General features: G+C 49.2%; 2 protein-coding genes across 2 annotated transcripts in view; one reads left to right on the top strand and one right to left on the bottom strand.

Annotated features, from left to right (window-relative positions):
* Positions 1-417: 417 nt before the first annotated feature.
* Positions 418-7,806, top strand: Fabp3 (fatty acid binding protein 3). Its single transcript, XM_048350733.1, has 4 exons — positions 418-572; positions 4,612-4,784; positions 6,581-6,682; positions 7,514-7,806. Exons 1-4 carry the CDS (start codon positions 500-502, stop codon positions 7,565-7,567), a joined length of 402 nt encoding a protein of 133 aa, XP_048206690.1. The 5' UTR covers positions 418-499; the 3' UTR covers positions 7,568-7,806.
* A 1,414-nt stretch (positions 7,807-9,220) lies between these two features.
* Positions 9,221-17,465, bottom strand: part of Zcchc17 (zinc finger CCHC-type containing 17) — a 38,483-nt gene continuing 30,238 nt past the window's right edge. The window contains exon 8 of the mRNA XM_048350732.1: positions 9,221-9,567. Within this exon, the coding sequence (XP_048206689.1) occupies positions 9,406-9,567 (162 nt within the window). The 3' untranslated portion in view covers positions 9,221-9,405. The remainder of the gene's footprint in view (positions 9,568-17,465) is intronic.

Genomic DNA, 17,465 nt, shown 5'->3' with positions numbered 1-17,465 from the left:
CCGTCCCCCACCCCCCTCCCCGCCCCGGGCTCTCCACGCGCGCGTGCGGACCGCGGTGCCAGTGTCCCCAGCGTCCAGCCGTGCCAGCACGGCTCGGGCCGTTCCCATTCTCCCCCAGCTCCATCTCAGGGAGGCACGGGGCGATGGAAGAGGGCGGCGGCGGCGTGCGCCCTGGCTGTGCCCCAGGTTCCCCTATGGGAGTCGGGGGAGGGGACCCCGGTCCTGCCTTGGCGCAGCGGCGGGGCGCCGGTGGGGCTTGGGGTGCTGACGCAGGCCCGCGGGGCGCCGTCCCCTCCCCCTCGGCCGGCCGGCCCCTCCGGGGCAGCGCTCGCCCGAGGCCTCCAATTTCTGGAGCCGGGGGGGGGGGGGGGTGGGCCCGGACTCATCACGTGATGCCGGGGCTATTTAAAGCAGCCGCCGTGGCCGGGAGCCGCCAGTCCGGGACTCCCAGCTCCCCATCCCACTCGCCGGGTTCCTTCTCAGCGCAGCCCAGCTCACCATGGTGGACGCCTTCGTGGGCACCTGGAAGCTAGTAGACAGCAAGAATTTCGATGACTACCTCAAGTCTCTGGGTGAGCCAGCCGCGGGGCTCAGGACGCGGAGCTGGGGAGCGGCTGGCCGCGCGCCGGGCACTGCGCCCCAGCATGCGGGCTCCGCGCGCCGCCGCCTCCACCACCTGGGCTGGCTCGTGGGAAAGGTACCCAGGCAGCGAGGCACGGGGAGGCGGCGGCTGTGCACTGATGTTGGGCACACCCGCGCTTTCTAGGAAGCGGGGTACAGGATCTGGACGGGGAGGAGGCTGGGGAAGAAAATTAAGAGACACGGGTGGCCAGGAAATTGGGGGGAGAGGGGTGTAGCTGAGTCTGGGAAGGGAACGGAGTAGACAGGGAGTGTGCCATCCCCCCAAACAGGTGGTTCCGTGAAGAAAAGCGAATAGAATATGGGGGAGAGGGACACAGGGACCAGGTTTAGGGAAAGTGCCCTCTTTCTCACCAGTCTGACCTTGCCCCCCCAGTGGTATGTAACCAAGCCTTCATGGCTGCCCAGGAGTCTAGTGAGAGGGTGGGGCTAAAGGCCCATCCCCACCCAGGCCTGCCCTAGGGGCCTATTCAGTTGCAAGAAAGCCTCCGGACTTTTGGGGTGCCGCAGAGGGGCCCAGAGTAAAACCTAGACCTGTTGATCTAGGAGGAAGTAGAGAGCCTTGTGGTTGGTGTTGGTGCAAACAGTTCCTAAGACTCTTCCTGGAAAAAGACCTTGGGGATCTCATACCTTGACTACCTCAACAGTTAGGGAAAGGCCCAAGGATGGAAATCTGTCATAAAAGATTCCACAGCAGAACTAAGATGAAAACAGGATCTCTAGATCTACAACCCACAGCCCTTCTGGCTGCACTGCAGGCCCCAGGAGAGGGAGAGTGGCAGGAACGCTCACCCAGAGGCTGGCTGAGCTGCTCTCCTGGCTGGAGAGGAGATGGAGACAAGGAATCCTTTCCCTGAGCTTCCTGGCTGCACTGTCCCAGTTAACCAGTCCTGGAGGGCAAAGACTGGGGTGGTGGTGACTCTTGTGCTAGGTCCCAAGGCCTTTCTCCCAAGGACACAGGCCCGGATCACAGCAGATAGGAAAAGGAATGTGTGTAGGGATCTGTCTCCCCCCCACTTCTGGTCTTATCCTGGAACAGGGCTCACAGTAGCGGTGGAGGCCCTACCTCATCCTGGGGCATGGTGCCCAGTGATTCCAGGAAGGCAGCCATTCTTTTTCGGGTGGTATGGGGGGTTTGAACTCAGCCTAGCACTGGTACTCTACTCTTTGATCCAGGAGACTGCAATCTTATTCTTCTACCCATATCTGGGATGAAGGGTGTGTACACCATACTTATTCTTTACTGGGTAAGAATGGCTTGGCCTAGCCTCCATGATCCTTTCAAGGATTACACTGAGCAACTACTCTTCCTCCTTCTTCTTCTTGATGGTACTGGGGTTTGAACTTGTACCAGGATTTGTTTTGTGCCAGTATTGGGGCTTGAACTCAGGGTCTGGTCATTCTCTTTTCATTTTTCTATACAGGGTTGGCACTCTATCTATTTGAAACACAAAATTCCAATTCTCACTTTTTGCTGGTTATTTGTTGTTTTTTTGTTTGTTTTGTTTTGGTTTTTTTTTTTTTGGCCAGTCCTGGGGCTTGGACTCAGGGCCTGAGCACTGTCCCTGGCTTCTTTTTGCTCAAGGCTAGCACTCTGCTACTTGAGCCACAGTGCCACTTCTGGCCATTTTCTGTATATGTGGTGCTGGGGAATCGAACCCAGGGCCTCATGTATATGAGGCAGGCACTCTTGCCACTAGGCCATATCCCCAGCCCCTTTTGCTGGTTATTTGAAGATAAGAATCTCATGAGCTTTTCTCTCCAGGCTGATTTCAAACCTCACTCCACAGATCTCAGCCTCAGAAGTAGCTAGGATTATAAGGATGAGCCATCAGTGCTTGGCTTATGCCAGGATTTGAACTCAGGAACTTGTACTTGCTCAGCTAGTGCTGTCACTTGAGCCACACCTCCAGCCCAACTTTTGTGTTGGTTATTTTGGAGATGGAGTATCTCCAATACCCAGGTTGACCTCCTAACACAGTTTTCTACATCCTCGCCTCCTGAGTAGCTAAGATTACAAGAGTGAACTATTGACACTTGCTAAGGCAATTTCTTGTTGTATTGGCAGTAGCATGGTTTGAAATCAGAGCCTCGGCTGGCACTCTACCACTTGAGCCATGCCTTAGCTGTAAGACAACCATTCTTAAGGGAAGCTGTTGGGGAAACTGGACTGTCGAGGTTTCGTTTGCAAAGCAAACACTGAGTCAAACAGCTGAATCCCTGTGCTGAGCTGCAGCAGCTAAACCAGCCTTGTTCCCTCCTGCTGCTCCAACATGGAATAGGGAGGTCTCCAAAAGCCTGCTGTGTTTGCACTTGGGGGTCTGAAACATTGGCATGCCAAGCTCATGCTCTACTATGTGCTCAACGAACTGCATGTCCAGGCGAGGACAGCTCAGGTTAGGAAGCTGAAATCCCATCCAGCTTTCCTCATCACACAAATGGGAAGGCGAAGGCCCACGGAAGTGCAAACCCCACCCAGCTCTTAGTAAATAGCTTTGGCTTCATTGCTAAGTGGAACTCAACTCTTCTAAGTTCTGTCAGCCAGTTTGCTTAGTTTCTCTTGGGATAGCACAGTGTTTTCTTCCTGCAACACTCCACACCTCCGGGTAGGCTCTAGGCAGACATTCCTGGTTCAGGGATGACGCCCTGCTACCAGAAGCAAAGCCAAGTGGAGGCCCCCAGTGGCAGGCCAGTGGGCTGCATCAGCACAGCAGCAGGGGAAGCCCCTCTGGCCCTAAACCCAGTGTTCGACCTTGGCACCTGGGCTGAATGCAGGCTGGGCCCGATGGCATGTGTGAATAAGTGGACACTGAGAATCTGGGTCAGTCACGCCTATCTTGGACAGACACCTTGCTCAGTAAGCATCATTTGTTAACTGAGTCATAAAGCCTACTCTCGGGCTAGGAATATGGCCTAATGGTAAAGTGCTCATCTCATACGTGAAGCCCTGGGTTTGATTCCTCAGCACCACATATATAGAAAAAAGCCAGAAGTGGTGCTGTGGCTCAAGTGGTAGAGTGCTAGCCTTGAGCAAAAAGAAGCCAGGGACAGTGCTCAGGCCCCGAGTTCAAGCCCCAGGACTGGCAAAAAAAAAACAACCAAAACCAAAAACCAACAAAGCCTACTCTCAGGGCTTGTCCCAGCACTAAGTACAACCATGGGGAGCATGTTCAGTGCACCTCGCAGCAAGCACTGTGGTCAGGTACCTTCTGAGAGCTGGCCTCACCTCGGCCTAGGACAGAGCTCGGCTTATCCTTGCTCCAGCCCACAGGTGGAGCTGTCCAGGTGCCTGGTGCTCCGCCTCAGGTCATGGCATGGCTGGGCAGTTAAATGGGCTCTGGAGCCAAACAGCCCAAGGCTTCAGTCTGATTTATAACCTGGGCTTGCATCCAGCTCAGCGCTTACATCTGTAAAGCAGAAGCATCAGGCTTTCAAGGGTACAGGAAGGTCTGAGCCAGGTATTTGGGGGGGGGGGGGTACCATCCAAAGTAGTACTTTATTCTCATCTCAGCTCTTTTACTAACTTGATGTGGCAGGCCTGTCTCCCATCTGTGTACTGGGCACACAGAACTGAGGGAGACTGAATAAATCAAATAGCCACCCAAAGGCTCCCAGTGGGACTGGATGCACATACCTGTAATCCCAGCTACTCTGGAGGCAGAGACTATGGGGAGGGAGGCTCAGATTCAGACCAGCCTAGGCAAAATGTAAGATCCCATCTCATCAAATAAGCTAGGTGTGGTTGTTCACTCCTATGATCCCAGCTACTGGGATGTAAAGGCAGGAGGATCAGAGTCTGAGGTTGACCCTGGACAAAAACTTGACACTTTACCTGAAAAGTGACCAAAGCAAAAAAGGGTGTGGCTCAAGTAGCAGAGAGCCTGCCCAGAAAGCATGAGGCTCAGCAGTTTTTGTACAGTGCCTCCCTGCCCCAGCTCTTATACTCCTTAACCTTCCCTTCCCCACCCACAGGTGTGGGCTTTGCTACCAGGCAGGTAGCGAGCATGACCAAACCTACCACAATCATCGAGAAGAATGGGGACATTATCACCATAAAAACACACAGCACCTTCAAGAACCTGGAAGTCAGCTTTCAGCTGGGGGTGGAGTTTGATGAGACCACTGCCGACGACAGGAAGGTCAAGGTGAGTGAGGGAAGTGGGAAGGGGAAGGGGGAATGAGGGTGCTGAAACCCTGAAGGGACTGGTTGGCTGGCTCCTTGCTTCCTTGACGTTGAACGCTGGGGGCTTAAATAAAACAAGGTCACAAAGCTGCTCAGTGCTGAGGTACCCCAGGGTCTAAGTTGGTCCTTCTCTTCCTCTCCCTTTTTGGCAAGCCCTGCTGGCTGCCTTGGAGTGGGCAGCACCCGAAGCCAGGATGTTCTGACTTCAGTGTCCCCAAGGCTCCAGCTGGGTGACCTTGTGCAAGGTATGCAGCTCTGGCTCTTTCCTCTTCCATAGATGGAGGAGTTCTGTGGCCATGGCGGTGACCTCAAGTGCTTTAGGAACGATGCCCAGGAGAAGCCAGGGCCCTCTCCTGAGGGAGGTCATCCAGGCCTCCAGCAGCAAAGGTGACACCTGGCAACAAGAGGCTGAGCCCCTCAGATGCGTCCTCTTGTGCAGGCTGCAGCCCCCAGGCTCGCCAGTGGCTGGTGAACAGACAGGCAGAGCTTTGTCCTAGAACGGGTATTGATGCAGTCCTGGGTATCTGCTCCCTTTCCTAGGGGTGGCTAGGAGGGCACCTGCCTCCAGTCTCCGCGCTGTCAGCCCTCTGTGCCTGTCCTGGCAGCTCACCTCAGGCCACCAGCACTGGGACAGGCATGAGAGAGAAAACCAGAAGCCTTGCTTTGACAGGGCATCCCTACAGCAGCATCCTCTCCTCCATGACCCTAAAACTCAGCTCCTCGGGGGTCTTCTCTTCCTCACAGCTGCCTCCAGGAATGGGGTAGGGGCTGGTCTGCTTGCACAGGAAGAGGAGCTAGGCCCAGCCCGGAATCACACAGCAGGCTGGCAATGGAGCTGGGATAGGACAAAGGTGGCTGCCGACCATATGTATCACTACCTTTTTGGACTCAAAATCTTGGGGGCAAGAACCCCAATAAAACACAATGGCCCTCTAAGACCAACATCGATCTATTCTGAGTGGCAAAAACCTGGGGGAATGAGAATGAGGGGCAAAGTGGTATATAGATAGGACAGCAAGAGATGAGTGACCCCAACATATACTCACAACCTTCCCAGTCTCCTACTGAACCCTGAGAAGTTAAGGCTCCCGAGACTGGCCTAGCACCCCTAAATTTCTAGAGGAGACCTGGGAGAGCTGGCAGTGCGACCCAGCTGATGCAGGCTGGCAGCAACCAGAGGACTAAGTGGGCTTTGGAGCCAGGGCTGAGGAGCACTCCAAGGACAATCCATTCCAAGACCGTCAGCTGAAGGGATCACATGGGAAGTGAAAGTTCCTTAGAAGAATCTTCTAAGGGGCTTATAGACCTGAGTGATGACACTCAAGGCTGGAGATTCCCAGGACTCCTCCTCAGTGTCCATCTCAGGGATAGGGACAGGTTCCTCATAGGAAGGGATCCTTATTTATTTTTACTGGTGCCAGGGTCTTGCGCATGGTACACATGTGCTTTATTTCAGCACAGGTGCCTCTGTTTCAGAGATCACGGTGCTTCGTGGCTGGGCACTCTGGCTCTGCCACACTGCCTGCTTTCTCTTTACTTACTATCTTAGGCCCCTCCCCTTGCCAGTCAACCATGGACCAGAGGCTGAGGGCAACCAGAACAGCTGACGGGTTAGGATGGAAGTGGGCTGCCTGACCTCTGCTACTAGCACTATCACTAGAGTTTGGATTAGAGCCTGGCCTCTGTGGCCCTGAACCCATCCCTGCCCCTCCATCCTGGCTCAAGATCACTGCTCATGCCTCAACCCTTTTTCCACAGTCCATTGTGACGCTGGATGGAGGCAAACTTATCCACGTGCAGAAGTGGGATGGGCAAGAGACGACGCTTGTACGGGAGCTAAGTGACGGAAAACTCATCCTGGTAAGACGGGCAAGTTGGGAGCCTCTCCTGCTTAGTGACTACACTGCCCCTTCAGTGAAGCCTGTTCTGGAAAGTCAGAGCCTCTAAGAGCTGCTGAAGATGGGACACAAGACGCAGGGTTGGCATCACACAGGGCTAGGATTAAAGCCTCACTTTATGTGAGACTGTAAAATGAGCAATCACCACAGCAACCTTTGCGGGCTGCTGAGAACTCGGAAAGAGACTGTGTGTACATAGCAGAAAGCATCAGGGAGGTGGGAGGAATAGGGCTGGTGACCTACAACCTTCATTTCTCCCTCCTGTTGCTGTCTCACCTCCTCTAAGAGGCAGCAAGCAGGGCTCTCTAGGAGCAGCTCCCTCTTCCCACCCCATCCACGATCACGTGCAGGGCAGGCTGGTGTTCCATGAGGGCACTGACCAGCAGGAGCCTTCGCCATCCCAAGCCCACCTCCTCTCAGTGCGGTCTATGTCTGGGACCATGGATGAGTTTAGGGACTGTACTCCCAATGGAGCCTTCACCGAACTGTCCTCAGACCCAGGAGCATACCAGGAGCAGCCACTCAGTCCCCTAACTCAGTGGGGCCTCTACACTGCTGACGTCCTTGCGTCAGCAGAATGTGCTGACTTCTCGCACTGTAATGAGGCTGGGATTGGGAGTGAGGGGTCTAGTTTGTAAGATTATAACATGCAGGACCAAATACTCACTGGGTACTCAAGACTACAGTGAGAGCATGGGCTTGGCTCTATATGCCAGACTGAAATGAGGGGATGAGGGAAGAGGAGAGTGCAAGCCCCCCCACCCCCTTGTCCCGTCTCTGTCTTTCCTTCCAGACACTCACCCATGGCAGTGCAGTGAGCGTTCGAACCTACGAGAAGGAGGCATGACCTGCCCACGCCATCATGGACTGCCCCTCTGCCAACTGGCTACCCACTGACTCAGCACCGCATTGCCTCATTTTTTTTTCCCTCTGGCATTTTGTATAAATCCACTTTGGTTGGGGAATTCTTTGGGTCAGTGGCACCAGCCTAGATCCAGTTCCTCTTCCTACTGTGTATATGATTTTTTTGTTTTCTAAATGATATCCAAAGGGTACACTGAAGTCAATAAAGCAGAGCGAAGGCCACGCTGGTGCCGTTTGCTGTTCGTGACATGGCTCTGGGAATTGTTTCCCCTGTGTGGCTGCCTCAAGGCTATCAGGATGAAGCCCTGGATGAGAAGCTGAAATGGACTGACCGTCTCAGGGCCAGCAAGCCAGACTGCCTTACACACTCAATAATGGAACAGCTGCATCTAGACATCACCTTAAATGAGCTGGTCGTGTCTGTGCTGAAGTGTCCCAGGCTTGGCCACTGCCCTGTCACAAGCCTTAGGCCTATCCTGTTCTAAATATTAGCTCTCTAGGGAATTCAGGCTAGGTACACGGGATCCAAGCTTGTGCCACTTTGGTGGGAGATCTTCACTGCCTAAGACAACATGCTCTCACCTATACCTCAGGCTAATACCCAAGGTTCCAAGCTATTCCTTGTTCTCTAAAAGACTCTGGGGAAAAGGTCATCTGATTGGCACATAAGACTCTGGGGTAAAAGGTCATCTGATCAGTATAGAAGCAAGGGCTTACAAGTGAGCTCCCAAGAAGGCAGTGACTTGCTAGCTCCTCTGCTCTGTACTTCAGCTGGGCCCTTCTCCAAGGACGTAGGTAACATATTAAATGCTCTTTGGTCAGCTAATGCATGCTTAGTGACTTTGAAGTCTGTTAATTTACCCAGAGACAAGGATAAGAATAAGGGCTTTTGGTAAATTTAAAACCAAACACACTTCCATTTAGTGCCAGGAATTTAAGCAGGGGCCTGAAGTGGAATTAGACTCAAATAGTAATAAATAGAAAATAGAGCAATGATCTTGGCTTCAGATGTCTGGTTCAGCGGCCTGCTGGAATGTCATACACGAGATAAGTCACACAGCAAATGACTGTTCTCTGGCTGTGGCCACTGGCTGTCACTTCGAGCACAGGACATGGAAAAAGTGAATGCCACTTCTTCCCATGTTCTCCCACCCACTGCTGGCCTCTTGCCTTCTGCTCCTACCCTGGAGGAGGCAGCAGAGACTACCCACCAACTGGCCAGTACAGGCCAACAGGAAGGGCTCCATCACTTCCCCAGCAACAGCCAAGCTCACCACAGCACTTCCTGGGGCTCTAGACTGAACTCCTGTAAAGGAATCCAGCTCAGGCAGTGGCAGCTGTATGGAAGAAGCTAGGTAAATGAATGGCAGGCTGCAGGGGACACTTGCAAAGGAGTCAGGAACAAAAGAAAACAACTCAAGGGCTGGGGATGTAGCTTAATGGTAGAGTGCTTGCCTAGCATGCATGAAGCCCTGGGTTCAATTCCTCAGTACCACATACATGAAAAGGCCAGAAGTGGCGCTGTGGCTCTAGTGGTGGAGTGCTAGCCTTGAGCAAAAGAAGCTCAGGGTCTGAGCCTGGGCCTGGAGTTCAAGCTCCAGGACTGGCAAAAAAAAAAAAGAAAGAAAGAAAACAACTCAATTCAGGCATCTGCCTTTGGCCTCTAGCTCCCAAATCTGCCTGCTGCATGAAGAAGCCATTTCCAGGAGAAGTCAATGGGTGGGAGACCACCTTCTCACCACAGAGTCTTTCCAGGAGGCAGGGCTTCAAGCCCGATGCTCCTGGCTCCCCATTCTCTCCCCACCCCCACGTGTCCTCTGCTCACTCCTTGTGCTTCTTCTTATGCTTCTTCTTCTTCTTCTTCTTCTTTGATGTTTTGCCGTCTTTTGATGCATGCCGTGCCCTCTTGCCAGTATCACTGTCCGAGTCCGAGCTGTCAGAGTCAGACGACTTCCTGTCTCGATGTTTCTTTTTTTTCTTTTCCTGAAAAGTTCAAAAATGAAAGACTGTGGGTATGTACCTGCTTTTAAAAAGACAGCAGGAGCTAGGTGCTGGTGGCCTGTAATCCTAGCTACTTAGGAGGCTAAGATCTGAGGATCGCAGTTCAAAGCCAGCCTGGGCAGAAAAGTCCCCATGAGACTCTTATCTCCAATTAACCACTCAAAAACTAGAAGTGGTGCTGTGGCTCTAAGAATAGAGCACTATCCATGAGCAAAAGAGCTCAGGGACAGCATCCAGGCCCCAAGTTCAAGCCCCACAACTGAAAAGAAAAAAGCAAGTAATCAGTGGGATACTAAATAAATTAGAAAACAATTAAAAACAATCAGTAAACCTTTACATACTGACAAAAGATAGCTAAAACAAGTGAAAGATCCTAGACTATGTTTCATGGATTCCAGGACACCAAAGCCATGTTGAGGGAATTCCAGTGTACATAACATAAATATGTGTGTGTGTGTGTGTGTATATATGTGTGTGTGTACATACATGCATGCATAATGAGGATTGTATATTTCTAGTCCTGTATTACCTTTTCAGACAGGGTCTCACTATGCAGCCCAGGTTAGTCTAAACTCAATGTTCCTGCCTCTGCCTATGAGTTAAATTACAGGCCTGTGTGTCACTATACCCAGCACACTTGCATATATTTAATACACTGGAAAGAACATAACTAACTGGTATCAAGTATTACCTTAATAACAAGGATGGGAGAGAAGGGCTGGGAATGTGGCTTAGTGGTAGAGTGCTTGCCTAACATGTGTGAAACCCTGGGTTCGATTCCTCAGTACCACATAAACAGAAAAAGCCAAAAGTGGTGCTGTGGCTCAAGTGGTAGAGTGCTAGCCTTGAACACAGAGAGGCTCAGGGACAGTACCCAGACCCTGAATTCAAGCCCCAGGACTGGCAAAAAGAAGGGTGGGGGTTGGGGGTGGGTGGGGAGAAGGACAAAGGTTTTTAACTTTTTACTTCATATGAATCTGTCCAATTTGACTTCCCTTTTTTTAAATTTAAAGAAATAGCATCTATCTACTGCTTCCACTTATGAAAGTGAAGACTATTAAAGCTTTCAGAAAAAGGTCTATAGACAAGTCTATCTAAAGACAGTGACTTACATATGCAGAGACATAGAACAGTTGGTTACTGGTGGCTCACACCTATAATCCTAGCTACTCAAGAGGCTGAGATCTGAATGGAAGCCACTCAGGGCAGGAAAGTCTGTCTTATCTTCAATTAACCAGCAAAAAACATCTGGAAAAAAAGCTGTGGCTCAAGTGGTAGAATCCCACCCTTGAGTGAGAAAGCGAGACTGAGAGGCCCCAAGTTTGAGGGCACAGGGTAAAGTAGAAGATTTTGACTGGAGCATGGCTCAAGTGTTAGAGCACTTGCCCAGCAATCCTGAGGCTGTGTGTTCAATCACCAATTCATGGGGACAAAAATGTGCCAAAGGGAGAAAAATGAGGGAAGAGGCAACAAATTGGATAAGAAATGTACTCACTACCATACATATGAAACCATGACCCCTCTGTACATCACTTTGACAATTAATAATGATAAATGTGCCAAAGATTTAGGATTCATGGCTCCCAGTCCTCTTGAATATCTATTATCTCTAACATTCGCAACAACATCGCACAAGCACATTGATAAAGAACAAAGCTTAGGCCAGGAGTGTTGGCACACACGTATAATCTCAGCACTAGGGAGGCAGAGCCAGAAGAATCACAAGCTTGAGGCTGTCAAGGACTACATAGTGAGCTCCAGGCCAGCCAGTGCTACATAGTGAAACCCTATCTCAACACAAATTAAAAAGAACAAAACTAAGAACTTTCCAAAAACTAGTCCCCCAAAGATCATGGGGCCGGAGTAACAGTACAGCCCACAGAAACATAGGAGGCAGGTTCCTGTGAGGCAGTTTTTAAGCACTGCATGAGCCTTTTCCTTGAATTTCAAATATCTGTATTGCCTCAGTAAGGTTTCTGAAAGAGAAAGAATAGAGGGAAGAGAAAAGGCAAGAACAAACAAGGACAAGGCTATTGTTCCTCCTGGCTTCCAACTGGAGCTGGGTATCAGAAGCCAGCAGTGACAGGGTAGAAAGAACAGCTGTTAGACCTCCACCTGCTTGTTCTTACGAATCTGTAACCTTGGCCAATCATCCCACCCCACTGAGGCCCAGCCTCCTCAAATGAAAACCAGATAAAAATAGCACCTGTGTCACATGGCTGTGATTGAATGACATAGTATTTATTGTCTGGAGAGGGTAGAAGCTGCTTGCCCCAGATCTGCCTCTTGGATCTGGGGCAAGTAGCTTCCAGCTTCTTCTGCATGGGATCTGAATGTAGATAATATGAATGGAGCCTCACATCTGTAATCCTAGCTACCCAGGAAGTTGAGATCTGAGGATTGTGGTTAAAGCCAACCCAGGCAAGAAAGGCCCTAAGACTCTTATCTCCAACTAACAAGAAAACAACAACAACAAAAATGGAAGTCAGCCAGGCACTACTGGCTCACACCTGGAATCTTAGTTGCTACTCAGGAGGCTGAGATCTGAGAATCAGTTTGAAGCCAGCCTGGGCAAGAAAGTCTGTGATACTCTCATTTCCAATTAAACACCAGAAAGCCAGAAGTGGAACTGTGGCTCAAAGTTGTAGAGCACTAGCCTTGAGCAAAAAGCCTCAGGGACAGTGCCCAGGCCCTGAGTTCAAGCTCCATGATTGACTGACAAAAAACAAAAAACTGGAAGTGAAGCTGTGCCTCAAGTGACAAGCCTTGAGCAAAAAGAAGCTCAGGAACAGCACCCAGGCCGAGTTCAATTCCAGTAATGGCGCGGGCAAACACAGATACACACATGCACACACACACGCAAGAGATGTGAATGGAAATCTCCAGTCCCCTGAGTTATCCTGTATAGCACAAGGCTTCTCTTCCCATAGAGAAATGTAAGGAGGTCAGAACAATAATCTTAGAGTAAGATAAAATTAAACTCAAATTCAAGCTCTGCCACTTAACTTTCTATGTGACTTGAAAGAAATATATATTTTTTCTGGTACTAGGGTTTGAATTCAGGGTTTGGGTATTGTCCCTCAGCTTTTTCATGCAAGGCTATCGCTCTACCCTACTTCTGGATTTTTTTTCTTTGGGGAGTGGGGAAATTGGAGTTAAGAGCCTCACAGCATCTTTCCTGCCTGAGCTGGCTTTGAACTCTAATCTTCAGATCTCAGTCTCCTGAGTAGCTAGGATACAGGAGTGAGCCACTGGCACCTGGTTAAGGATTTAACACTTTTGAAGCTCAGTTTTCTTTTCAGTAAAAGGGAAATGTTTACAAATATATTTTTCAAAGGATGTTATGGTAATTCAATGGGTCCTAACTATAGTGCCTGATACTTTACAGACATTCAGTAAGCGCTAACTGTGGTAGGTTCTGTTTGTTTGTTTTTTCTGGTGCCAAGGATTGAGCCCAGGGCTCTGAGCATGCTCAGCAAGCACTCTACCATGAAGCTACACCCTCAGCCCATAGGAAGTATTTTTCTCCTTTTTCAAAGAACTCCCAGGATGCATTTACAATGTAGCTAAATTAGCTACAGCAAATGAGTCTGAGTTTTAAAAGACATTTAAACCAAAACCCTTTCTTGACATTGCCAATGGGACAGAGGATGTGTGGGAACAAAGCAAGCAGGGCTGTTGGGGACAGCTGTGCCTTTAAGAGGCCACAGCTGGGGCTGGGGATATGGCCTAGTGGCAAGAGTGCTTGCCTCGTATACATGAGGCCCCGGGTTCAATTCCCCAGCACCACATATACAGAAAATGGCCAGAAGTGGCCTTGTGGCTCAAGTGGCAGAGTGCTAGCCTTGAGCAAAAAGAAGCCAGGGACAGTGCTCAGGCCCTGAGTCCAAGCCCCAGGACTGGCCAAAAAAAAACAACAAAAAGCAAAAAGAGGCCACAGCTGGCTCTAGCCTGTCCCCTCCCCTTCCGCCTTTAACAGTGTCTGATGGCCAGGGGCCCCAGAACCCAGTCCTTGGGGGGGCTGGGTCTCCGCCCACAAAGGAAGTCCCCTGACATCACTAGAGGGACAGCCCTTGTGGCCAATCAGGGGCCCCTCTCCTGTGCCCGCCTTTGGGGTATATCTCTTGGCCCCTCATTTGAATAAATCAGAATGCCCTTGAGGTCTTCTCCGAGACTTCCATGCGTCTGTGAGTGTCTTTCTTGAAGGGCCTGAGGAGTCTCCTTCGGCCACGTGGACTGAGGCTTACCTGTGTCCCCGTCACTCCACCCTGGGCGCCCGTAGGCCAGGCGCCCAGGGGAGAGGGTGAAAAGGGAAACACACTTAAGAGAGGATAATCTTTTTTTTTTTTTTTTGGCCAGTCCTGGGCCTTGGACTCAGGGCCTGAGCACTGTCCCTGGCTTCTTCCCGCTCAAGGCTAGCACTCTGCCACTTGAGCCACAGCGCCGCTTCTGGCCGTTTTCTGTATATGTGGTGCTGGGGAATCGAACCTAGGGCCTCGTGTATCCGAGGCAGGCACTCTTGCCACTAGGCTATATCCCCAGCCCCGAGGATAATCTTAACATCCCCAGACCCAGGGGAAGTGAAGCTAGCCCGGCACAGGGCCAGGAGCTGGGAGCAGGGACACCCATGGCCCAGCTTGTGGCCCCAGAATATCTCTTGATGACAAGGCTGGGTTATATTATATAACATCCCCCATCAGAGGACATCAGGGCTTGGGAGCTTCACTAGGTTCTGCCCTTTACATAGGAAAGGGTCTTAGGAAAACAAATACGCAAATGTACAGCCAGGTACTGATTCCTTCCAAGCCTCATCCAGCATGAATACGAAATAGGGAGAATAATGCTGCCTTACATCTAAGAAACACGTCACAGTTTCTCAATAATAATATTGTTAGAGAAAGTAAGAGGCTTGGATGGGAATTCGGTAGATACAGAGGGAGGGAGAGGGCTAGAGCGTTTGAATGAGGATGAATATGGTCAGTATATGAAAATACAACAATGGAACCCTTTGAAATGGTTTTCAGAGGGGAAATGAGAGTGATGGAAGGAGTGAGGTTGATTGGGATACATTGTATACATGTGTGGAAATATCACAATAAAACCTCTTTGTACAACTAATAAATGCTAATTTAAAAAGACAATCTGTCAAGAGTCAAAATTCATTATTTTGGCTGAGATGGAGTCTCACTAGACAGCCCAGGCTGACTTTGAACTGGTAATTCTCCCGCCTTACATGCCCAAGGAGCTTGGATTATAGCTAGGTACCACTGTACCAGTTAAAATTCATGGATTATTATTCACAGTTTACAGATGGAAGCCTGTAATTCAGAGAAGAAAAGCCAAGTTGAGGTAAGCCAAGGCAACAAGAACGGCATATTTTTTGAGTCTGGCACTTTTTCAACTTTGCTTTCAAGGATGCAGGCTCAGGAGAAGAACAAAATGCTTGAGAATTCTGGTGCACTGGAGTGTGGACTCTGGCAATTGAGGACTGAAAAAAGGCCTTCTAAGCAGCCTTCAGTTGCTGCAGAAGCTCTTGTGCAGCCTGGAGGAACACAACTCACACTCCAGCAGGTGGCAGCATGCGTGCTGGGCCTAGCTTTGAGTTAGAAAACACAAGAATGGTTCCTTCATAAACTGAAGGTCAACAGGAAAGTTGGGAGGTATGTAGAGAAGGCTGAGAGTCAGAAGTTTTGGGCACCTAGACTGTATTTCATTGGGAAAAGGACAAAGACAAAAGGTTTTTTGTTGTTTGTTTTTAAGACCCAAGGTATGAGCCTAAGGCAAACAAGGAAGAGAAGCACTGAAAAGAAGCCACTACTTGTTTCTAAGACTCTAGGAAAAACAAATAGACCTTGCTAGAGCAAGGGATGACTCTGAAACGGATTAATAACCAAATGTAAGGGAAAAACAAAAGTAAGAGCAAAATCTGAGAAGAGTGAATTACAGCAGTGTGCCACTAATACAGTGCTTAATAATACAGATGTTGGGCTGGGGCTTTGCACATGTATCTCACTTAACTTTGATCAACAAATGGTCAGATTTTTTTAAATGTTATTTTTTTTTTGTTGGTGGTGGTCATGGGGCTTGGACTCAGGGCCTGAGCACTGTCCCTGGCTTCTTTTTGCTCAAGGCTAGCACTCTGCCAACTTGAGCCACAGTGCCACTTCTGGCCTTTTCTATATATGTGGTGCTGAGGAATCGAACCTAGGGCTCCATGTATACTAGGCAAGCACTCTACCACTAGCCCATATTGTGGTGGTCATGACAGCTGGTATTTAATTAGAAACTTACTTATCAGGTGCTCTCTATTTATTTTGGTGAGCTGAGCATCCTTCTGCAAGTAACACTGTCATCAAAGAACATAACAAGTCCAGGTGCCAGTGGCTCATGCCTGTAACCCTAGCTACTCAGGAGGCTGAGGTTTGATGATCCCGGTTCAAAGCTAGCCCAGGCAAGAAAGTCTCAGATGATTATCTCCAAATAACCACCAGAAATCTGGAAGTTGAGTGGTAGAGTGGTAATCTTGAGTGAAAAAGCTCAGGGACAGCACCCAGGCCCTGAGTTTGAGCCCTATGACACACAAAACAAACAAACAATCCTATTTTGCAAACTAACAAATTGAAGTTAGCTCAAATGCATACATAAGAGCCTCAAACCTAGGTCTAAAGGACTTGAACCAACTCTGTGGGACCTAGGAGGCCCTAGTTAGGGAATGAAAGTCATCAGTTAGCTAAAGTCCCAGGAAGAGAATATACACATAGCCATCCAAATACTTGGCTAGTTCTTACAATGGTATAACGGGCCCTTTCCCTCTTCTACAAAATGGATTCTTCATTTTAGGGGGAAGTTTGCAGTGCCTGGCACAAATGACCATTCAATAAAAGTTTGCCAAATATTTAAAAATAAAACAAAGCTGGACTCACACCTGTAATCCTAGCCACTCAAGAAGCTGAGATCTGAGGATTGAGGTTCAAAGCCAGACAAGGCAGAAAAGTCCATGAGACTCTGATCTCCATAACCACCAGGAAATCAGAAATGGAGCTGTTCCTCAATGTGAAGACACACTAGCCTTGAGCAAAATTGCTCAGGGACTGAGCCCAGGCCCTTAGTTCTAGCCCTATGACTGACAAAATCAATCATTCATTCATTCAAAGGTTTTCTTATAAGTACAGCACTAACCAATTGCGCCACTGGAACTCCCATTCAAAGGTTTTCTTTTTCCTTCTTTAGATAATGTTTTTATGTAGCCCAGACTAGCCTTCAACTATGGTCCTCCTATCTCTATCTTCCAGGTTCTGGGATTACAAACAGGCACATCACACCTGGCTAGCATCCTTAAAGGATTAAGGTAGTAGTCTTTTTTTTTTTTCCTCCTGGGCTTGAACTGAGGGCCTGGGCACTGTCCTTGAGCTTTTGTGCTTAAGACTAGCTTCTATCACTTAAGTCACAGCTCCAGTTCTGGCTTTTTATTGCTTAATTGGAGATGAGCATCTCATGAACTTTCCTGGACTGCCTTTCAACTACAATCCTCAGATCTGAGGCTTCTGAGTGGCTAGGATTACAAGCACAATCCATTGGTTCCTAAGGAAATAGTTTTACTTAACTAAAGAAAATAGTAATGAAGTGGCCTAAAAGGTAGGGTGGGCCTAGTGCCAGACATTGAAAAACAAAGAAGAAAACCAAGATCCCCAGTAATCTTTTCACTGAGAGATTTTTATCAGTATTTATATTCTAACCATTTTGCTAGGTAATAATAAATATAGACATCTAAAGCTGTACATATAGATAAATAAGATTATGGTCATTTTGGGCAAGGAATATTCATTTTTCTTATATTCTGACATCCTTTTATGTTCTTCCAAAGTTTTGATATTAAGAAC

This window comes from Perognathus longimembris, chromosome 7 (genome assembly GCF_023159225.1).
Source record: "Perognathus longimembris pacificus isolate PPM17 chromosome 7, ASM2315922v1, whole genome shotgun sequence".
NCBI lineage: Eukaryota > Metazoa > Chordata > Mammalia > Rodentia > Heteromyidae > Perognathus > Perognathus longimembris.
Note: the sequence above shows the minus strand (reverse complement) of the source record. Positions and strands in the feature narration are given on the sequence as shown.